This window comes from Acipenser ruthenus, chromosome 10 (assembly GCF_902713425.1).
Source record: "Acipenser ruthenus chromosome 10, fAciRut3.2 maternal haplotype, whole genome shotgun sequence".
NCBI classification, from domain to species: domain Eukaryota; kingdom Metazoa; phylum Chordata; class Actinopteri; order Acipenseriformes; family Acipenseridae; genus Acipenser; species Acipenser ruthenus.
The window spans coordinates 44,273,858-44,291,862 of NC_081198.1; the positions used below are offsets into that span (position 1 = coordinate 44,273,858).

At 34.7% G+C, this 18,005-nt stretch overlaps 1 protein-coding gene across 1 annotated transcript in view; it reads right to left on the minus strand.

Moving 5' to 3' along the window:
* Window positions 1-6,374: 6,374 nt before the first annotated feature.
* The window catches only part of LOC117413004 (protein Wnt-6-like), a 15,092-nt gene continuing 3,461 nt past the window's right edge, over window positions 6,375-18,005 (minus strand). The window contains exons 2-4 of the mRNA XM_034021697.3: window positions 16,051-16,271; window positions 10,142-10,443; window positions 6,375-8,222 (exon numbers count right to left, since the gene is read on the minus strand). Of these exons, the coding sequence (XP_033877588.1) occupies window positions 7,761-8,222; window positions 10,142-10,443; window positions 16,051-16,271 (985 nt within the window). The 3' untranslated portion in view covers window positions 6,375-7,760. The remainder of the gene's footprint in view (window positions 8,223-10,141; window positions 10,444-16,050; window positions 16,272-18,005) is intronic.

Genomic DNA, 18,005 nt, shown 5'->3' on the forward strand with positions numbered 1-18,005 from the left:
CAATGTTTTTCTACAGTGCAGGCTTATTATGGATTATTTACAGAGAGTCCACTCTGACGCTCTTTACAAATACATTTTGTTAACAAGGAGTTACACTGGTTTTGTGAGGCTATATACAGATATAATGGAATAACCAATGTGTTTATGCAAACCTACATTTTGATCAACACATTATCCATTGTATTCATGAACCTGCGCAAGTGGGGCATGAAATAATACAGAAACGCAGCGGTTTGCATTCATTTTAACAGATTTAAACTTAAATCTTGTATTTTCCACCCAGATTTAAAAATGCTGTGAAAATAAATATTTTTTTTTTTAAATGTGTACATTCAGATATATTTTATAAATCTAGTTACAAGATTTAACATTTAGCTAAATATTTAACTAAATCTCAAATCTCTTAACATAAAGTTTACAAAAAGAGAGGAGGCCATTCGGCCCATCTTGCTCGTTGGGTTGTTAGTAGCTGATTGATCCCAGAATCTCATCAAGCAGCTTCCTGAATGACCCCAGGGTGTCAGCTTCAACAACATTACTGGGGAGTTGAATTTTGAATGCTTAAATCAGATCACTGTGTAGTCTTCTTTGTTCAAGACTGAATAGATTAAATTCTTTTAGCCTGTCTGCATATGACATGCCTTTTAAACCTGGGATAATTCTGGTCGCTCTTCTTTGCACTCTTTCTAGAGCAACAATATCCTTTTTGTAACAAGGTGACCAGAACTGAACACAATATTCTAGATAAGGTCTTACTAATGCATTGTAAAGTTTTAACATTACTTCCCTTGATTTAAATTCAACACTTTTCACAATATATCCGAACATCTTGTTGGCCTTTTTTTATAGCTTCCCTACATTGTCTAGATGAAGAGATTTCTGTGTCAACATAAACTCCTAGGTCTCTTTCATAGATTCCTTCTTCAATTTCAGTATCTCCCATATGATATTTATAATGCACATTAACATTTAACTAAATATTTAACTGGCCAGCTAAATCTGGAGTTTGTATGCAAATGAGCTCCGCCTGCTTTGTGCTTTCACACAATTTGATTGGCTCTTGTAATGCCAATCGGAAATATGTAAATTTAATAATTACAGGAGCCAATCAGATCACGTGAAAGCACAAAGCAGGCTGAGCTAATTTGCCTACAAACTCCAGATACGTTGTTATTTATTTCTTAATAGACACACATATTATCCAGGGAGACTTATAATTGTTACAAGATATCACATTATTTTTATACATTTATACAGTTGAGTTGTATTGGAGCAATCTAGATAAAGTACCTTGCTCAAGGGTACAGCGGCAGTGTTCACCCACCTGGGATTGAACCCACGACCCGCCGGTCAAGAGTCCAGAGCCCTAACCACTACTCCACACTGTTGCTTTAGCTGGCCAGTTAAATATTTAGCTAAATGTTAAATCTTGTGACTAGGTTAATACATTATATCAATGTTTACATTTTAAAAAATATTTATTTTCACAACATTTATAAATCTGGGGAAAAAATACAAGACTTACATTAAAGCTAGGAAAAAATACCAGATTTAAGTTAAATCTGGAAAAAAAAATATTAATGCTTTTTTTTTTTTTTTTTTTTTAAACACATGGCACCCCATAATTTAAAGACCCCTGTGCCAGGGGAAAAAATGTAACTTTGCAGCATCTCAAAATTCAATAAAAGGGGTTATTTCAGGTCAGAGAGGTAGGTGGCAATGATGAAGCCATAAGGAGAGCCCCGTGCAGTAGGAAAATGAACAGTGTATAAAATGATAGAGCAACAGGATGTTCATAGATAGGAATAATGGAAAATAACCAGGAGTATAACTAAATATAGCTTCAGTGTATTATAAGAAAATAATCCATATAAAACAAATGCCAAAGACCGGGAAAGGTTTACTAATCGGGTGTGACTAAAACCTGTGGTACCGTCCGATACCACCTTTAGTCCCGCCCGGTACTGTCCGATACACATACCAATGTTTATTAATGACAAATAGCTTCTTACAGGTACAGATGTATATTGAAATTGATAGATTTTACATAGCCTGGTTTTTGCAGTGGCAGAACTCACGAAGGAGCGTTGCGAACTGACTGAGAGGTTAGATGGACCTACTTATCTGTTTGCATAATAATTAATTTGTAAATATACATATGTTATTAATTCTTATCTATCTATCTATCTATCTATCTATCTATCTATCAAGACATTTTCAATTGGCTACAATATATAACATTTTGCACAATTTTATCAAAAATAACCTTTATATATGTAACGGGATTACTCAAGTAAATTTGATTAGGCACGTTTTATTAACGATGGTTTGTAGTTGATTCAAAGGAAATCAAAAGATTTTACACGGTAGGGGCACGGATTCTTTTTTGTTTTAAAAACACATACACAGCAGAGGGAGACCAGACGTGCAGGTAGGGAGATGCGCCCTTAAATTAGGTGGCTCTTTTGTCTTTGATTTGCAACCCACCTTCAGGGTAAAAAAAAAAGTGCCAGTGCAATCAATGCTTAGAATCTACAAAACTTTTGTAACAAAAGTAATGTGCAATAAAAAAAAACCGTGATTTATACATAGTGTAAAATCAAAATGACAAACATTAAATCAAATGTTACAAATCAAACAGTGAATCAACTACAAACCATCGTTAATAAAACGTGACTAATTAAATTGAAGTGAGCAATCCCGTTACATATAGGGTATAAGGATTATTTTTGATAAAATTGTGCAAATGTTATATATTGTAGCCTACTGAAAATGTGGTTAAATAAATGAATGTGAATAATAAATAACAGAGATGTATATTTACAGATTAATTAATTAATTATTATGCAAACAGATAAATAGGTTCATCTACCTCTCATTCAGAACAGCTAGTGTTCGCAACGTTCCTACTTCGAGTTCTGCCACTGCAAAAACTAGAAGCTATTTATTATTAGTATGTATTCGTATGTGTATCAGACGGTACCGGGCAGACTAAAGGTCCGGACGGGATTTGAGTGCAGTTATTTTCCCTAGATCTGTTTTAAGATATACAGTGCAGAAAAGGTTCAAGATTTATAGGAAGGACAGTTTAGTTAGAAATCAAAAAATGGACAAATGATAATAAGTTTTAAAAAAAACTGTTAATTTGATCTGTCTTATCACTTCTTATGAAGCCCAGTCCATTTATTTTGCTAATCCAAATATATATCCAGTTATATTAGTATCTTACTATGGTTAAAAATCAGACCACACTGTGCAAACAGCACCACCTAGTGTTAGAACTAAACAATGTATAGACACATTTTGTGAATATCTAGAAACTGGCTAGGTTTTTTATTTGGGGGGGGGGGGGGGGGGGGGGGGGGGGGGTCATTGACAAAACAAGTCATAGTTTATTGGAGGCAAAGGTTAAGTTCACATATTGTATTCTAGTAAGACACACATGCAAAAAAAGTCTTGTTTATGCTGCAGGTATACACCACCATATATTTCTGAGACTACGATGCACGTTAAAATGGAATCACTAACGTACTAGGAACAAAAACTGAGGCAAAACAAAAACATCTGGATTATGGAAACACCCATGCATGGTTATGAAGAAAACACAATAATAAATACTTCCACAAATGTTTTTTAAACTCCTTTGATCATGAAAAAACCTCGAAATCCAAAAACAACATAAAGTCACGCTTGTTTCCAGTATATTACTGTCATGTTATTGTTGTTTACAGTACAGACATAAAAGAGACAAACAATTCAGATGTTCTGTTTTAGGTTTACGTGACATAATACCAACGGTATGTACGTTTCTGCAAATGGTTATGTGCATTGTGTGAGTCCATGTCTAAGCATTAGTACATAATGTGTATGCTACCGCTTTTTAATGCATTCATAAACTCAATTCAATTTTTTCCAGTTCTTGATGTAATCTGTGTTTTATTCTCATGGTTGAAAATATAAAAAACGGGAATTTGTACTACTTGCACTTTATGTTGTACTAGTAAAAACACACACACGCATACACATAACAGTGAAAACAACATCTTGAACTCATCAAATATGAGACTTTGGATAACCATTCACTGCCTGCTTCATCAAGACATGTGATCCAAGGATGATGTGGCTTGTTAACATTGGGTTCTACCCTGTGTTCTACCCTTTCACAGTATTCAAAATTGAACCCAACTGGTGCCACTGGTTCCATGACCTAATGCCAGTTGACATTGACACTGTCTTCCAGTTTAGTGCAATGATTATTGATCATTCCTTTGTTATCTGTGGTTCCAGATCCTTGACAGGCCTGTTTTATGCAAAACTAGATTTCAGCATGGGTGCTTTTTTAACAATTTAATCTGGATTATATTCCATCTTTCACACTGGGTTTTGATTATTTTTTTTTGTCTTCTCAATAAAGATTCAACCTTTCCTTCAGTTTCCAGTTTCTGCTTGACAGTTTTGCTGCTCGGTTTTAACACATTTAGATGGTGCGATTTTCAACATGGTCAAAAGTCTTTTAAAGCAAGGCACAGCTATCTCAGGTGGGTTCCGAAGGCACTTCAAAGTGTAAAAGCAATATCAGAGAGGACAAGGACTGCAAAGACACTCACATATCCTTTGGGTATATTGACAGATCAGTATGGGGCATTTTAAAGCTTAATTCATCAAATTGATCTATATTGGTACTAGCTCATAATTCAGACTTCTAGATGCACAAATATTGTGATACACTGCCTTAAATGTTGACAGATAATGAATAATACTCAAAGAGACACATGTAGATAGTGTACTGTTACCATCTCTGTTTCCTGTCAAAATAAAACATACATACAGAGAGCGAGGTTTGTATTAATAAATGCCTTTGCAAGAAAAGTACAACTTTAAATAAAAACTTTAATTAAACGTTACTGAGTTTCATTCTTCTGTCTGCCTATGTTAAGAGTCAAATTTGCAAGTAAGAGTGCTCCTGGCAGTTTTCATGTCTGAGGTCTACCTTCAGCATGGCTGGCTTCAGAAATTGGATTCCTGGAAAAAAAATTACTTGTGCGGACTTGCAAAACGCAAAGTAATACAGAAAGAGGTATTTTTTTCCATCTGCATAAATAACTCAAAACAACACCTTTTTTTCTGCTGAGTTGCAAAAGGATAGGCTTGAAGCAAAAGTGTTTAAAAAATGTATTTTTGTTCCCCTGATTTACAAAATACTGAAGAGAAAGCTGGCCAGCTGCTATCTGCAACCCTCTGGAATGGTAGCATGCAGCAACTAAGCAGCTACGCATGAAAGCAGAAAAAAAAAACTATATAAATGGAGTAGACACTGTGTAACATAAGCAAAACTAAGTGGGTGTGGTCCACTCATCTTTACATATGTACTGTATACAATCAGGTATTAGAAATGTTTTCACACTCTCATATTTTCATTACAGTAGTAAGAACAAATATGTCCAAGCTAGTAGGGTATCTTTAAAGAGTCCCTCTTTTGCAATCTTTATGTCTGTCTCACCCTTGTCTGATTACAGCAGAAATGTGCCTTTTGTCTTCTTCCATTCCATAATGAACACAGATTTTAAGGCTGGCACTGTTCCTTCATTTCTGCTGAAACTGGTTTCACTCACCCTAAACCGGACGTGGGTGATCTGTGCCGCATGAGCTGGTGTTGAATCTTGTGAAAACACAGATCTGTGTTTTTCAATAATGATTGTCCGAGTGGGTTCACAGCTTCCATGCAATATTATTAACAATGAGAACAGCTGGAAAGATGCTGATGTTAGTTTCTGTCTCCTAAACCAAGGTATAACAAAACAGTTTCTACAGTATCAGTCTAATTTAAAGAATATTCTTCTTCCCAAGTTTAAAAACGTTCATGTGTAGCAACTCACACACAGTTTTTAGGTAGATTTATATTAGTTTAGTTTCACACAAATTTAACAAATGTTTTTATGTCAGAAAGACAAGTAATAATGACAATGATAACAAATCACTTGTAAGAATTCAAGCAATCACAACTACAGATAAATCCATCTTATCCCACTGAAAACAGTTGTGTGTGTGTTTCATAGTAGTACGATCTTCATTTTTGTGATTTATAATACAAGAATATGTTGTATGTAGGCGGTCTCCTATTGTATATGAGAAGATTCATGTGAGGGGTTTTGTCAGACTACTCTGGAGAACATATCTTATACAATAAGATACACTTCACACACAGCATAGTAAGTTATATAACAATAATAATGTAGGGAGGGTTGGGAAGGGAATATATTTGTTCTGCTTGGAAACCCCTGCAATAATGCATACTGCCCTCTGTCTACTTACACTCAGATAACGAGACACCTCTATGCAAAACAAATCCTTTGAAACAGTGGTACTGGTACACTTGTGGTTCCTTCTGATTCTTTCCTATGCACCTTTCAAAATTGCACAAAGTGTAATTAGCCAGTTTAAAAGTTTTATTTATTAAAGAACATTATTGTGCCAGAAATTTATATTTTGTACATCTTATGCTTTTTTAAGCATTTATAGCAAGAAAATAAACACATTCTGTCACTTATACTCCCCTGTTTACACATACATGTTACCTGGTCACATCAAATGCCATTTTTTAATTGATTTTTGTTGTTATATGTCATCTGACTGTTTAATTCAGAAACAGAAACAATAGAAATTAGAATATCCCCCCCCCCCCCCACCCCCCTTTCTGCCTCATAAAGCATATGCTTTCTTACAGGCAATTCCACAGTTTACTAGATTACTCCAGTATAACATATACTATTTTAATATAAACCTTTTACTTACAGAACCCATTACTATATGAACAGTGTTGATGTATAATCTACTTGAAATGTTTATTACTAGCTGGTAGCTGAAAAACAGCTCCCTTTTCTTATCAGAAACTTTAAAAATACAATAATAATAATAATAATAATAATAATAATAATAATAATAATAATAATAATAATAATACATATTATTATTATTATTATTATTATTATTATTATTATTATTATTATTATTATTATTATTATTATTATTATTAGTTTATTTTCAGGGGAAGGTTCAAATAAAGGACCAATATTTTTTTCTGAAATTATAATATTATGCAGTAAAACACAAAGAAACCTATTTGAATATGTTATCAAAGTGCATTAAAAATCCCCATACATAATGTACTAGCATAAATATACACATATACAGCACAGTATGTATATATGATAACATTTTCTGAAAGGAAATAAAAGGTGGCATATGATGTATGATGCTTTCCTTTTGTTGATTTATTACACCAATACATTTTGATTTTTGTCTTGGATTCAAAGATTAAACAAAAACAAACAAACAAAAAAAACATTCCTTATACAAAGTGCTTTAAAACACAAGGGAAACATTAGACACATTCTCAGTATATGTGGTTTATACATTAAATCTTTTTTTACAGCTTTCAGAAGATTAATTTACAACATTGCAAATGCTGTTTTAATCTTTTTTTTTCTCATTTAATGCTTGCCGATATTAAAGAAAGAAACTTATAAAAAAACCTATTGCTTTACACCCGCAATCTGGGTATTGTTATTTTGTTCCCTTGAAAGGTAAATACATTTTTCAGTATACCTAATATATAGCACAGAAGCAGCTTCCCTGCCCCATAACTTTATAAAAGGGTCCATATTTTGTTTTTATTTTCTTGTTTTTTAAGAGTGGTTTAAAAAAGTCTTTCCTAATAGAGTCTGAAAGTTCTTTCGAGTACCGTAATTCTGGTCAGAGTATTATAAGCACAAGCTCAGTTCCTTTCTGATGGAGCATTTTTTGCACTGCACTACGCAGCACCAATGAAATCTGCACAAGCAGTTCTCTTCAAAGACCACAGTCTCATCCCTGTAGCCCCGATCACAGCAAAGCAAGTCACATCCGCTGATGTCCATGGCTGTGCTGTTACAAATCCGACCCCTGGTGCCCAGGGAGCCAGTCTTTCTGTTCGGCAAACAAAAGTCAGGAGATTCTGCTGAATAGATGAGATCTTGCTTGTCTGGTGGTTTGATATTTTGCCCCACAGGGATGAGGGTTTTACCATCATTGCCTCCCATGACCTGGGAAGCTCCATTAAATCTTTCTAGGAGGCGATTACCCACCTCTCGAAAATGAGGCATCTTTTTCCAGCAAGTTCTGAGTGTGCAAGAACCAGACAGCCCATGACATTTACATTCCGTTCTCATATAATTCTTCACAGCCTGTAGTTAGAGACAAAGATAGATTGGTGAGATAAAAGCAGACGCTACAGAGAAAGAACCCCCCCCCCCCCTTCGAGCAAGCTCAAAGTTTAGCTTAAAGGCAAGGATCACTTAGATATACATTTTGGATAATTAAGCCATGATTAATGTAATGTCCTTATCTCTACCAGCATTTTAATTAAAACATTTTATGATTGAACATAAGAAAGGTTCACTCATTTCTTAAAAGGATCTGTGTGTGGGTTCAGTGGAAAATAGTTAGCAGTCTATCAAAATCTATCTACATCACCACCACACCCCACACCTGCCCACTTACCTGAATCTGACCCCTGACTAAGCAGGACTTAAGCTGTGTGGCGGCATTTCAAAAAGTGATAAAGTGATACTGACAAAGACTGAGCAAAGGTGAATACTGGGCAGTTTATTAGTATTAGGTATAATTAAGAACTGCAGTCAAGCATGCATCAGGGACCAGACAGCAACTCTACCTTCAGTGCTTGTTCTGTTATGTATTTCCACACTAGAATACTTTTTCACTTGGTTCTTATGTGATAGTTACTGCAAATTATATTATGTTTTACAAAAAAATGAAATTGGTAACACAAGAAGCCTTTTACTAACATGGCATTCCTTTCAATAAAAATGTACCTAATGTTCCAATAAATGTATGTAAATATATATATATTATTTCTTGGCAACTTTTTTAAAAAGCTTATGCGTAACCTGCATCACCTATGAACTACGTTTCTCTAGCTTCTTGCAGAAATGCTGTACTACTGTAAAAAACATGCTCTGTAATTTTATCAAGATATGACCAGGAGATGTTTATTTAAATGCTTGGAAAAGTGAATTGTAAAACAAATGGCGGTTGTTTGTTCTACAGTCACGGAATCTCTGTAAACAATAAAACATGTGTAAACAATAAAACAGATCTCTGTGTCAAGCTTAATTACTTTAATAAATCCATTTGACTCTTATGCTACATTATTATCGGCAGGTCAGCGCTGGTGACTTAGCCTTTTGTTTTGGATACATGATGAGTTTGGCCTTTGTCCAGTGACTATCCTGCTGCTACCCAGGCAACTCTCAGAGAGACGATCATGTTATTGAATGGAAATCCATCTAAATTGCTGTTTTGTCTTCTGTCTCTGAGCCTGGTTAAATTAATGAAATACTTCACACGTATCATTGACACTTTTGCCACCAAGCTATTGAATATACAACCCTCTCCTGGTTGCTGCTATAACAAATGTAATAAATAATTATCAAGCATTATTACTGATACAGCATCCATACTTTTTTTTTTCAATACTGACCAGATACATAATTATTTTGTTCTGATTTTATTAATTCTGTTTTTCCAAAACTAGATTTTTGGAATTGTGGTGTTATTTTTAAGACTGCGTTTTTCTATTTTTTATTTTTTATTTATTTATTTATTTATTTTTACCAAAAATGCACTTCATTTTACCATGTCAGAATATAGCAGGACTACAGAGATACTTATTTTACATGTTCTAAGCCTAGCCATCACACCATTCCTGATTTACATAAAACTCCTGGCTTCCATTTGCTTTTACATTTGAGGCTTGTCCATGTTTTGTTGACTGTATGAGCCACTTTTTCAACACTCCTGGTTTTTGAAAGAGGTAAAACACCTGTACATTTTACAAAATTGAAACCAATATATTTCAAGTTCTCTTCAGCACTCTCAATGTGTTTTAACATCACATTTTGTATGTAACATTAACACGATTTTTTTTCTCCTTTCAAAAAACAGAAGGAAACATTTTGAAAATAAGGCCCCTGCATTATATCTCAATGACATGATCTCCATACCATGTGTTCAGTTCATAACAAGAAAACACATATTAAAAAAGCAAAAAAAAAACCAAACAGAATGACTTTACAGTACGTACCAGTCGGCCGGCTTCGTTATTGTGAAGATCAATCAAGGTTCTGATGTCGCTCTTTCCCTTTTTCCTTTTTGCGTCCATGAACTGCTTGGATTTCTCATACCCAAACTCCACATCATCCCCACAGCCTCCCCACTCCCATTTCGAACCATCAGCCCCAGGTCCGGCTGTAGGGAGAGGAGGAGCCCGACTCCGTGTTGCCTCACAGCCACACTGTAAAAGTTCCCCCATACTGCATGCTTGCGTCACTGTGTGTGTCACTCCAGCAGAAGTAATTGCATAGACAAAAGCAGTCTCCCGGATATCTAGAAGGGGAAAAATATCATATTAAAGATGGCACAAGTAACCTATTTATTAAAGAGCTATGTGGAGATTATGCAGGAGAAAATACTTACTGTTATAAAAAAATATTAAATGTTTGCAATAAACCCTGGCCACAATTAATGTTCTTAAAACAATTCAACTGTGTGTTCTATAAGTAGTAGCAATAAAAAAATGGTCTACATTTCATTACATTTTTTTTTTATAGATGTAAAATGCTTTTCATAGAGAATCATTTACTCCAACAATCCGAAGAGTATTGAGCCCCCATTGTATGTAATGAAAATGTGACAAGCACTGACACACAGCATTAATGCAGGCGTGTATTCAAAAAGCTAACATATATTTATTCCCTTACACGCCTTAAAACAAAACATTGAAAAACGGTATAAAGGGGAGAATAATTCTGCAATTCTGGAAAAAAAAATATGGTTGTGCAATTCTGTTCTTAGTTCTGTGTGTTGTTCTGTAAGGTTTGTTGTATATGCTGAGGGAAGCCTCCTGCTAATCAGGAGTCTCTTGAATATAGAAACAAGGGGACAGTTTCTATATTATCTCTTATATGTTATATGTTTTACACCCTCACGTTCCACAAATGTTCCAGTTACATCATTTATACTATGCCTGTGGTGAATTCAAAGCATATATTTATTTAAAGCATACATCTTTCAAAGGCCAGATTGTAGCAGAGACATCACAAAAAATGGCTTTGTATGTCCTTGAATTTAGATCCCCCCACAACAACAGCAATGTTTAATATATTACTTAATACAATCTATAGTCATAAGTAAATAGGTAATTCACACATGGGATGAACAATTCATAAAATAATCAATTTATGAGTAAAGACATAAACAACTCAGACTTCATCCCTCTTTGCTTATGTCATCCCTCGCTCATTGATAATATTTTCTGGTTTCCACTTAGAACCATTATGTATCCATGCATTTAACTCTGCCCATTTTCCTGCTTGTCTGTGTGTGGTTGCCATAGAGCCTGTGTGGTATCTATGCTCACACGTAACACTGATCAACAATGTCATGTGTACGCAGGACAGAAACAATACCCTATGTATACCCCAAGCACGGGGGAAATGGATGATGAAATTTTGTATTCTTTCTTTTTCTCACAGCACAAACATCACACAAAACAGCATTAAAAAGTAAACATTGTGGACTTAGCACAATATTTCGTTTTTTAGATCAACTAAAACCTTGAAAATGATGCAGGACTTCAACAGCAATAAAAAGGGTATGTATTTGTATCTGGAAAAAAGTCATCTATAAGGGCTGAACTATCCCACCAGTGTACACATTCACCCAAGTGAAAACAAGGCACTGGAAAGCAATTGGTAAACTTTGTATTTAGGCAATACGTGGATAAGGTTCCCAATGCCAGTTTTAATGTGACAGACTCCTAAATGTATTTCAAGTGAGCGATGGTGGTTATGAAATAGCAGCATTAAAATCTCTCTTGATTACAACTCCCCCTTTTTTTTTTACCTTCAGGACACAAATTCCAAACACATTTTACCAGCAGCCTCTGTCTGGACCTGCCAGATTAAGCAGTTGTTGCCAGAAGGGGCTTCTATAAGAATTAGCAAATAATCATTTTTTAAATACACAAAGCTTCACAGCATGTAAAGCCAATGATGTATAATATCCAAATACAGAAAAAGAACATATAATGCATTTGGAAGCTACAGGTACTAAAATCTAGACATGACTTTTTATATTGTTTCGGAAGACAGTCATGATTTATATGGCAGTTTTATACTGTCCTCTTAGAGTATTGACTTTTGTTCTTTACAGTAAGGATCCTGTCGCATTCCTGAAGTCCACTGTATTAACATGGGGCCCACTATGTATACTCCCTACTCAATGCCACAGTGCAAACAATGATTTTCCTTTTCACTGTAACATTACTTATCTAAAGAATGTAGCATGTTTACATATGATTAGTATTTATTTGCTAATGTCTTACAGTGATTTGGATGACCTAAAAACTCTCGGCGCTGAAAATGAATAGCCCTTAATGCTAACGTAAATTGTATGTAGAATCAAGGAGAACCACTTAATAAGTCTTAAAACATAAGATATGTACTAACAAGAAGACTGATGCAGCACGTACTGTAAATATTTCTTACATACTCATCCGGTGAACTATTCCCCATATTTTTTCTATTCTGAAAAAAATATATGTTTTCTACATTCTGTTAATTTGCAACAAAAATACAGTACTTATGACTGAACATATATTTATTCACAACGTGTCTGCCCAGTTCCAGAGCTTATCCAACCCCCCTTCCAGTGTTAAATTCTGTGTTGTGTACAGTTTCTTAATTCAAGCTATTTTATTGTGAGAATTCTACAGTACATCATGCTCCTAGAACCATTGGCAAGATGAACACATCTTTATCCATCATGTGAAAACTGAGTCATTAATGGGTGAACTTGATCTGCTCAGATTCACACTGGCATTGACACAACACTCGATGGAAAATGGTCCGTCTATGCCTAAAAAGCATGCCTAAACCATTACTCTACCCCCAGCACCTTGGACAGTTGGCATAATACAATCCGGGTGTAGTGCTTTGTGAGCCTGTCTCCGAAATCAAATCCTGTCATCATTATTAAACCCTCATAAATCAACTTTTTATACTACAAACTATAAGCATGTATAGAAAAAAAAAACAAGATAAGTATATTATTCCACAGGTAATATATACACAGTTTGTTTTCAATTAGGATAAACAGAAAACAGAGTGTTCCTGCATGGGTTGATGCAAAAATAATCAATTTGTGAGGAAAGACCAGCTCAGAAAGAATGCTCCACGTCAGGTGTTCTCAAACTGTGGGTCGAGACAGTCCACCTTCAAAAGCATGATGACGATTGGTATCCTGAATTAATCGGAAGGGAATCTAATGGTAGTTTCTGTTTAGCCCTTGGAAGTTATTTAAGTTTGGGGTACTGATCTGGATAAACTGGGTGCCACATCTGAATGGGAGAGTAATCTTTTGTCTTGAATTAATTTTTTAAGAACCCTGTTCAACAACTAAGTTACTCATTCACATCCTGGAGTGGGATGGGAGAATGGTAAAGGGTTACCGACAGAAACACAGACATATACAGCTACCTTGACAACACAATTATTACATTAATACTTAAGGGCATTCTAAATAACTTCATGCAGGCATGCATGCTTTTTTTCACTTAGAACCACATATTGCCTAATTTAATTACTTCATTAAAACACAGGGAAAACATGTTTAAGCAGTCAACAGGGCTTTCAGCAACCCCAGGGTGAGAAAAATAACAGGTTTATACAAAAATAAAAAGGTTATTTTGGAAAATGAAGTGAGATGTATTAGCCATGTAAGCCTGGATGTGGATGTTCAAAATGGCAACAGTCAACAAGATTAATGAAAGTATGAATCATTACTCTTTTGTGCTGGATTAATATTTACACTACATTGAAAAAAATGGGATGGTTGCTGCACATTGCCTAAAGCAGGCATGTATATGATGCCTTTATATTCTAGACCTTAGTAGAGTTAAGTACATAGAGTTATCAAATGCAGCCACCACTTCTATACACTGTGATTTGAGGATCTGAGTTAGGATCTGTTTAAGGAATAGAGGGGGAGATAAAATTTTGTTGGTAAAAAAAATAAATAAATAAATAAATAAAAAACTTTTGAAGATATTTCCTTGAAGACCAGACAACTAACACAAAGTTAGGAATTCAGTTGAGGTACTTAAGAGCCAATTTAGCACACTGGTGTTTTGTAGCCACAGGCTACTGACAATGTGTTTAACCAACAGCTACATGCACTCAGCCCCCATGATGAAGGTTTCTACTGAACACTGCCTCGTAAATGTTTACCATATCTGGGCTCTCATTTATGTTAACTATCATTAAATCACCCCCATTATGATGCTCATCTTGTAAAACATGCAGTGGGTGGTTTTTAATGATAGCCCTATTAAAAAAAAGGGTGGAGTGCACTTAAAAAAAAAAAAAAAGAAAAATCTCAGCACCTCAGCAAAATAACTATACAGTATACAGCAAGTAAGGATTCTATCAGTGACTTCAAATTGTGTATAAAATAACAATAAAGCTTCTAGGAGCTAATTTAACAGAGAATATTAAAGTTGCAATATGATGCCAAACAAGAGCAACCAAGTGTAAATTTGTTTTCACACAAAGCAGTGCTGTGCAGAAAACAACTGGAACGCATACTGGTCACTCTTTACTATAGTTTGTGTAATATATTCAGTAAAATACATTTAAAACGATGGTACAGTTTACATCTTTTACATGGATTGCCAAATTTTGTATAACATCAAATAAAATATTGCTTTTTATTTACTCTGTTTTTTTTTAAAGCACTACTGGTTATGATTGTGCAAGTTTAAACCGATGTATAGTTATTTTAAAGAGTTATCATGATAAGTACTTATTCACAGTTATGGCTAGAAGTAGGGGTGGGCTTGCAGCTGAAGAATTTGAGTAATTCAGTATATGTGGTGCTTGTGTATCAACAGGACAATCACAGAGCCACGTGTGCTTGTTGCCCTGTTTTGTGCACCTTCGAAGTAGCGTCTTTATTATTATTATTATTATTATTATTATTATTATTATTATTATTATTATTATTATTTATTTCTTAGCAGACGCCCTTAGCCAGGGCAACTTACAATTGTTACTAGATATCACATTATTTTTACATACAATTACCCATTTATACAATTGGGTTTTTACTGGAGCAATCTAGGTAAAGTACCTTGCTCAAGGGTACAGCAGCAGTGTCCCCCACCTAGTCAAGAGTTCAGAGCCCTAACCACTACTCCACACTTCCTTAAGCAATCTTTGAAGTAGTGAATGCAATCCTCATAAACATTGCCTGATATTCCAATCACTTTGTCCTATACAATGATTGCTTTGAAAAAAAAAAATCAATGCAGGCTAATGGGTGTATGAAACAATGCAAATTGGGCAGCAGTGTGGAGTAGTGGTTAGGGCTTTGGACTCTTGACCGGAGGGTCGTGGGTTCAATCCCTGGTAGGGGACACTGCTGCTGTACCCTTGAGCAAGGTAATTTACCTAGATTGCTCCAGTAAAAACCCAACTGTATAAATGGGTAAAATTGTATGTAAAAAAAATAAAATAAATAATGTGATATCTGTATAACAACTGTAAGTCACCCTGGATAAGGGCGTCTGCTAAGAAATAAATAATAATAATAATAAAAAATCATCAACCTCCAATAACTAGAATGAATCCTGTATCCAGCTGGTGTAACAAAAAATGTGTAGAATTGTCCTTATTTACCTGTTAGGATACATTTGCATTATGTGGTGCTAGATCAATGGCTAATATTTTCAGATGAACCCTAAAATGAAATGGGTAAAATTACATTTGTACAGTATACAGTACTTTTCTATGTAACTTTAAATATATTGTGCTGAATAGAGTCCTTATAATTGAGTGTGTAAAGGTATGGATGATTGATCGACCTGAGCGTGCTTCTGTTCTGCGTGCAGCAGGTGCAGTAATGATATATAATGGATTTGTTATGATGACTTACCTTGCTGTAGTACTTTTCCAAAGTATTTGTTGTGACTGGTGCAGTTCCATCTTCTAAATCTAAACTGGAACTGGCACTCCCGAACCCCCAGCTTTGCCCCCTTCACCACCTCACTGACTATCTCTGGCTCGGTCTGGCACAGTTCAGCCTGTTTCCCTGCCAAGCGTTTCGTCTTCCTGCAGATGCTGTTGGGGTCCATTACCAGAGGGCTGCCCACTGCCCTGGAAACAACAACACAAAACAGCACACTGTAAATACACAGTCACTGCTTAAAATCAAACAATGAGCATCCTTTCTTCCCATTTCTATGTATGGGTCCCTTCAACAGGTAAAAGATCTCAAATTGTACACATTAATGAACTTTTTTGCATTAATATAACAATGTTTGCATTATTAAGTTAACTAATAACTGCAATTCTAGATAAATCTACTTTCTAATGAAGGGATCTATACAGACACCAATATAGTTCTGTTCGAGTTTTGTTTTACCTGTTAATACCTTTCAAGTTTATAAGCATTTAACTGTCAAAATAGTCAATTAAATTAAACAGGATTGTATATTTGGAAAAATGTCAAATACCAGTATATAGCAGGTTTTAGATTGCACCACTTATTATTATTATTATTATTATTATTATTATTATTATTATTATTATTATTATTATTATTATTATTATTATTGTGTTATGTTGTGCAGTGTAGTAACAATCAGAGGACAGGTTATAACAAGGTCAGACATTTAATAAAATTGTTGCCTCTGGGCTCACTTTTGAATTCCTTTAAGGCAGAGAACAGTCACAATACAAATATGCCAGTTAGTAGACAGATAGACAGATACATACACACAGATAATACTAATGTTACAGATAATATTTCCCATGGAAAAAGAACATGTTTTGAATTGATATGTTATCTCTAAGATGCTACGTGACTGGCTTTTATTAAATGGTAAGTCATTGATTCTATTAAGAAGCAAAGTTACTGATACAAACTGGCAAACTGTGCATAATACTGTGAAGTGGCCATACAAGATTATGTTATGGACATGTCACATGATAAAAGTTCATCAGGCAAAAATGTATTATAAATTGACTGATTTTAAATAAATAAAATATACTTTAAAATATACAGTGCAGACCAGCATTTGTATTCACACTGGTCATTTATACCTATAAATCTCAATATGTTTTTTTCCAACCAGAAATCCACATCAAACAGCTACTGTACATAGTATCATAATGAACCTTTACAGAGCTTATTCCTTTTGTAAAAGTCATAAAGTGTTAAACTAAAATTAAACATTCTCCAGTGGTAAAATACACAAACAAAACATTATCATTGCTTTTCTGGCAAAACTTCAACATGTGGGCCTAAAACACATTTGATATTGTTTTCAGAGTCCTTCGTTGCCAACTTTACTTTGTATCAAAACTCAATAAGCAACTACAAAACAGGTCAGTAGTCTTTACTTGTTTGCTAGAGATTATGTGAAAAAGATTGTGAACTGAAACATAAAATATTTACAGTGCACTTTATCAAGATACTAAACAATGTACAATAAGATTGAGAGAAGAATACGCTTGGTGAATATGAGTCAATGCTTCCTCATCGGGGACTTTTTACTAGCTGTATAAACTTTCTAGAATTAATAGCATTGTCAGTTGAACATTTTAGTGGGGAAATGTATCTCTGATCCTCACAGTTCACATTGCATCACAAACATACAGCAAACAAATCATAACATAGGGATTTGCATAGGGATTTGTTCATTTCAAGCAGAACTATTCCTCTACAAACATACCGTATGTGACAGAAATCAGGTATCATATATATTTTGTAGCATGCAGCCTACACTAATATATTCCACTGACATCCAGACATGTGCACTGTACTCAGATACAGTATCTGCCATTGACACTTAACTTTACACTTGTAATGGTGGTTGACAGGTATCT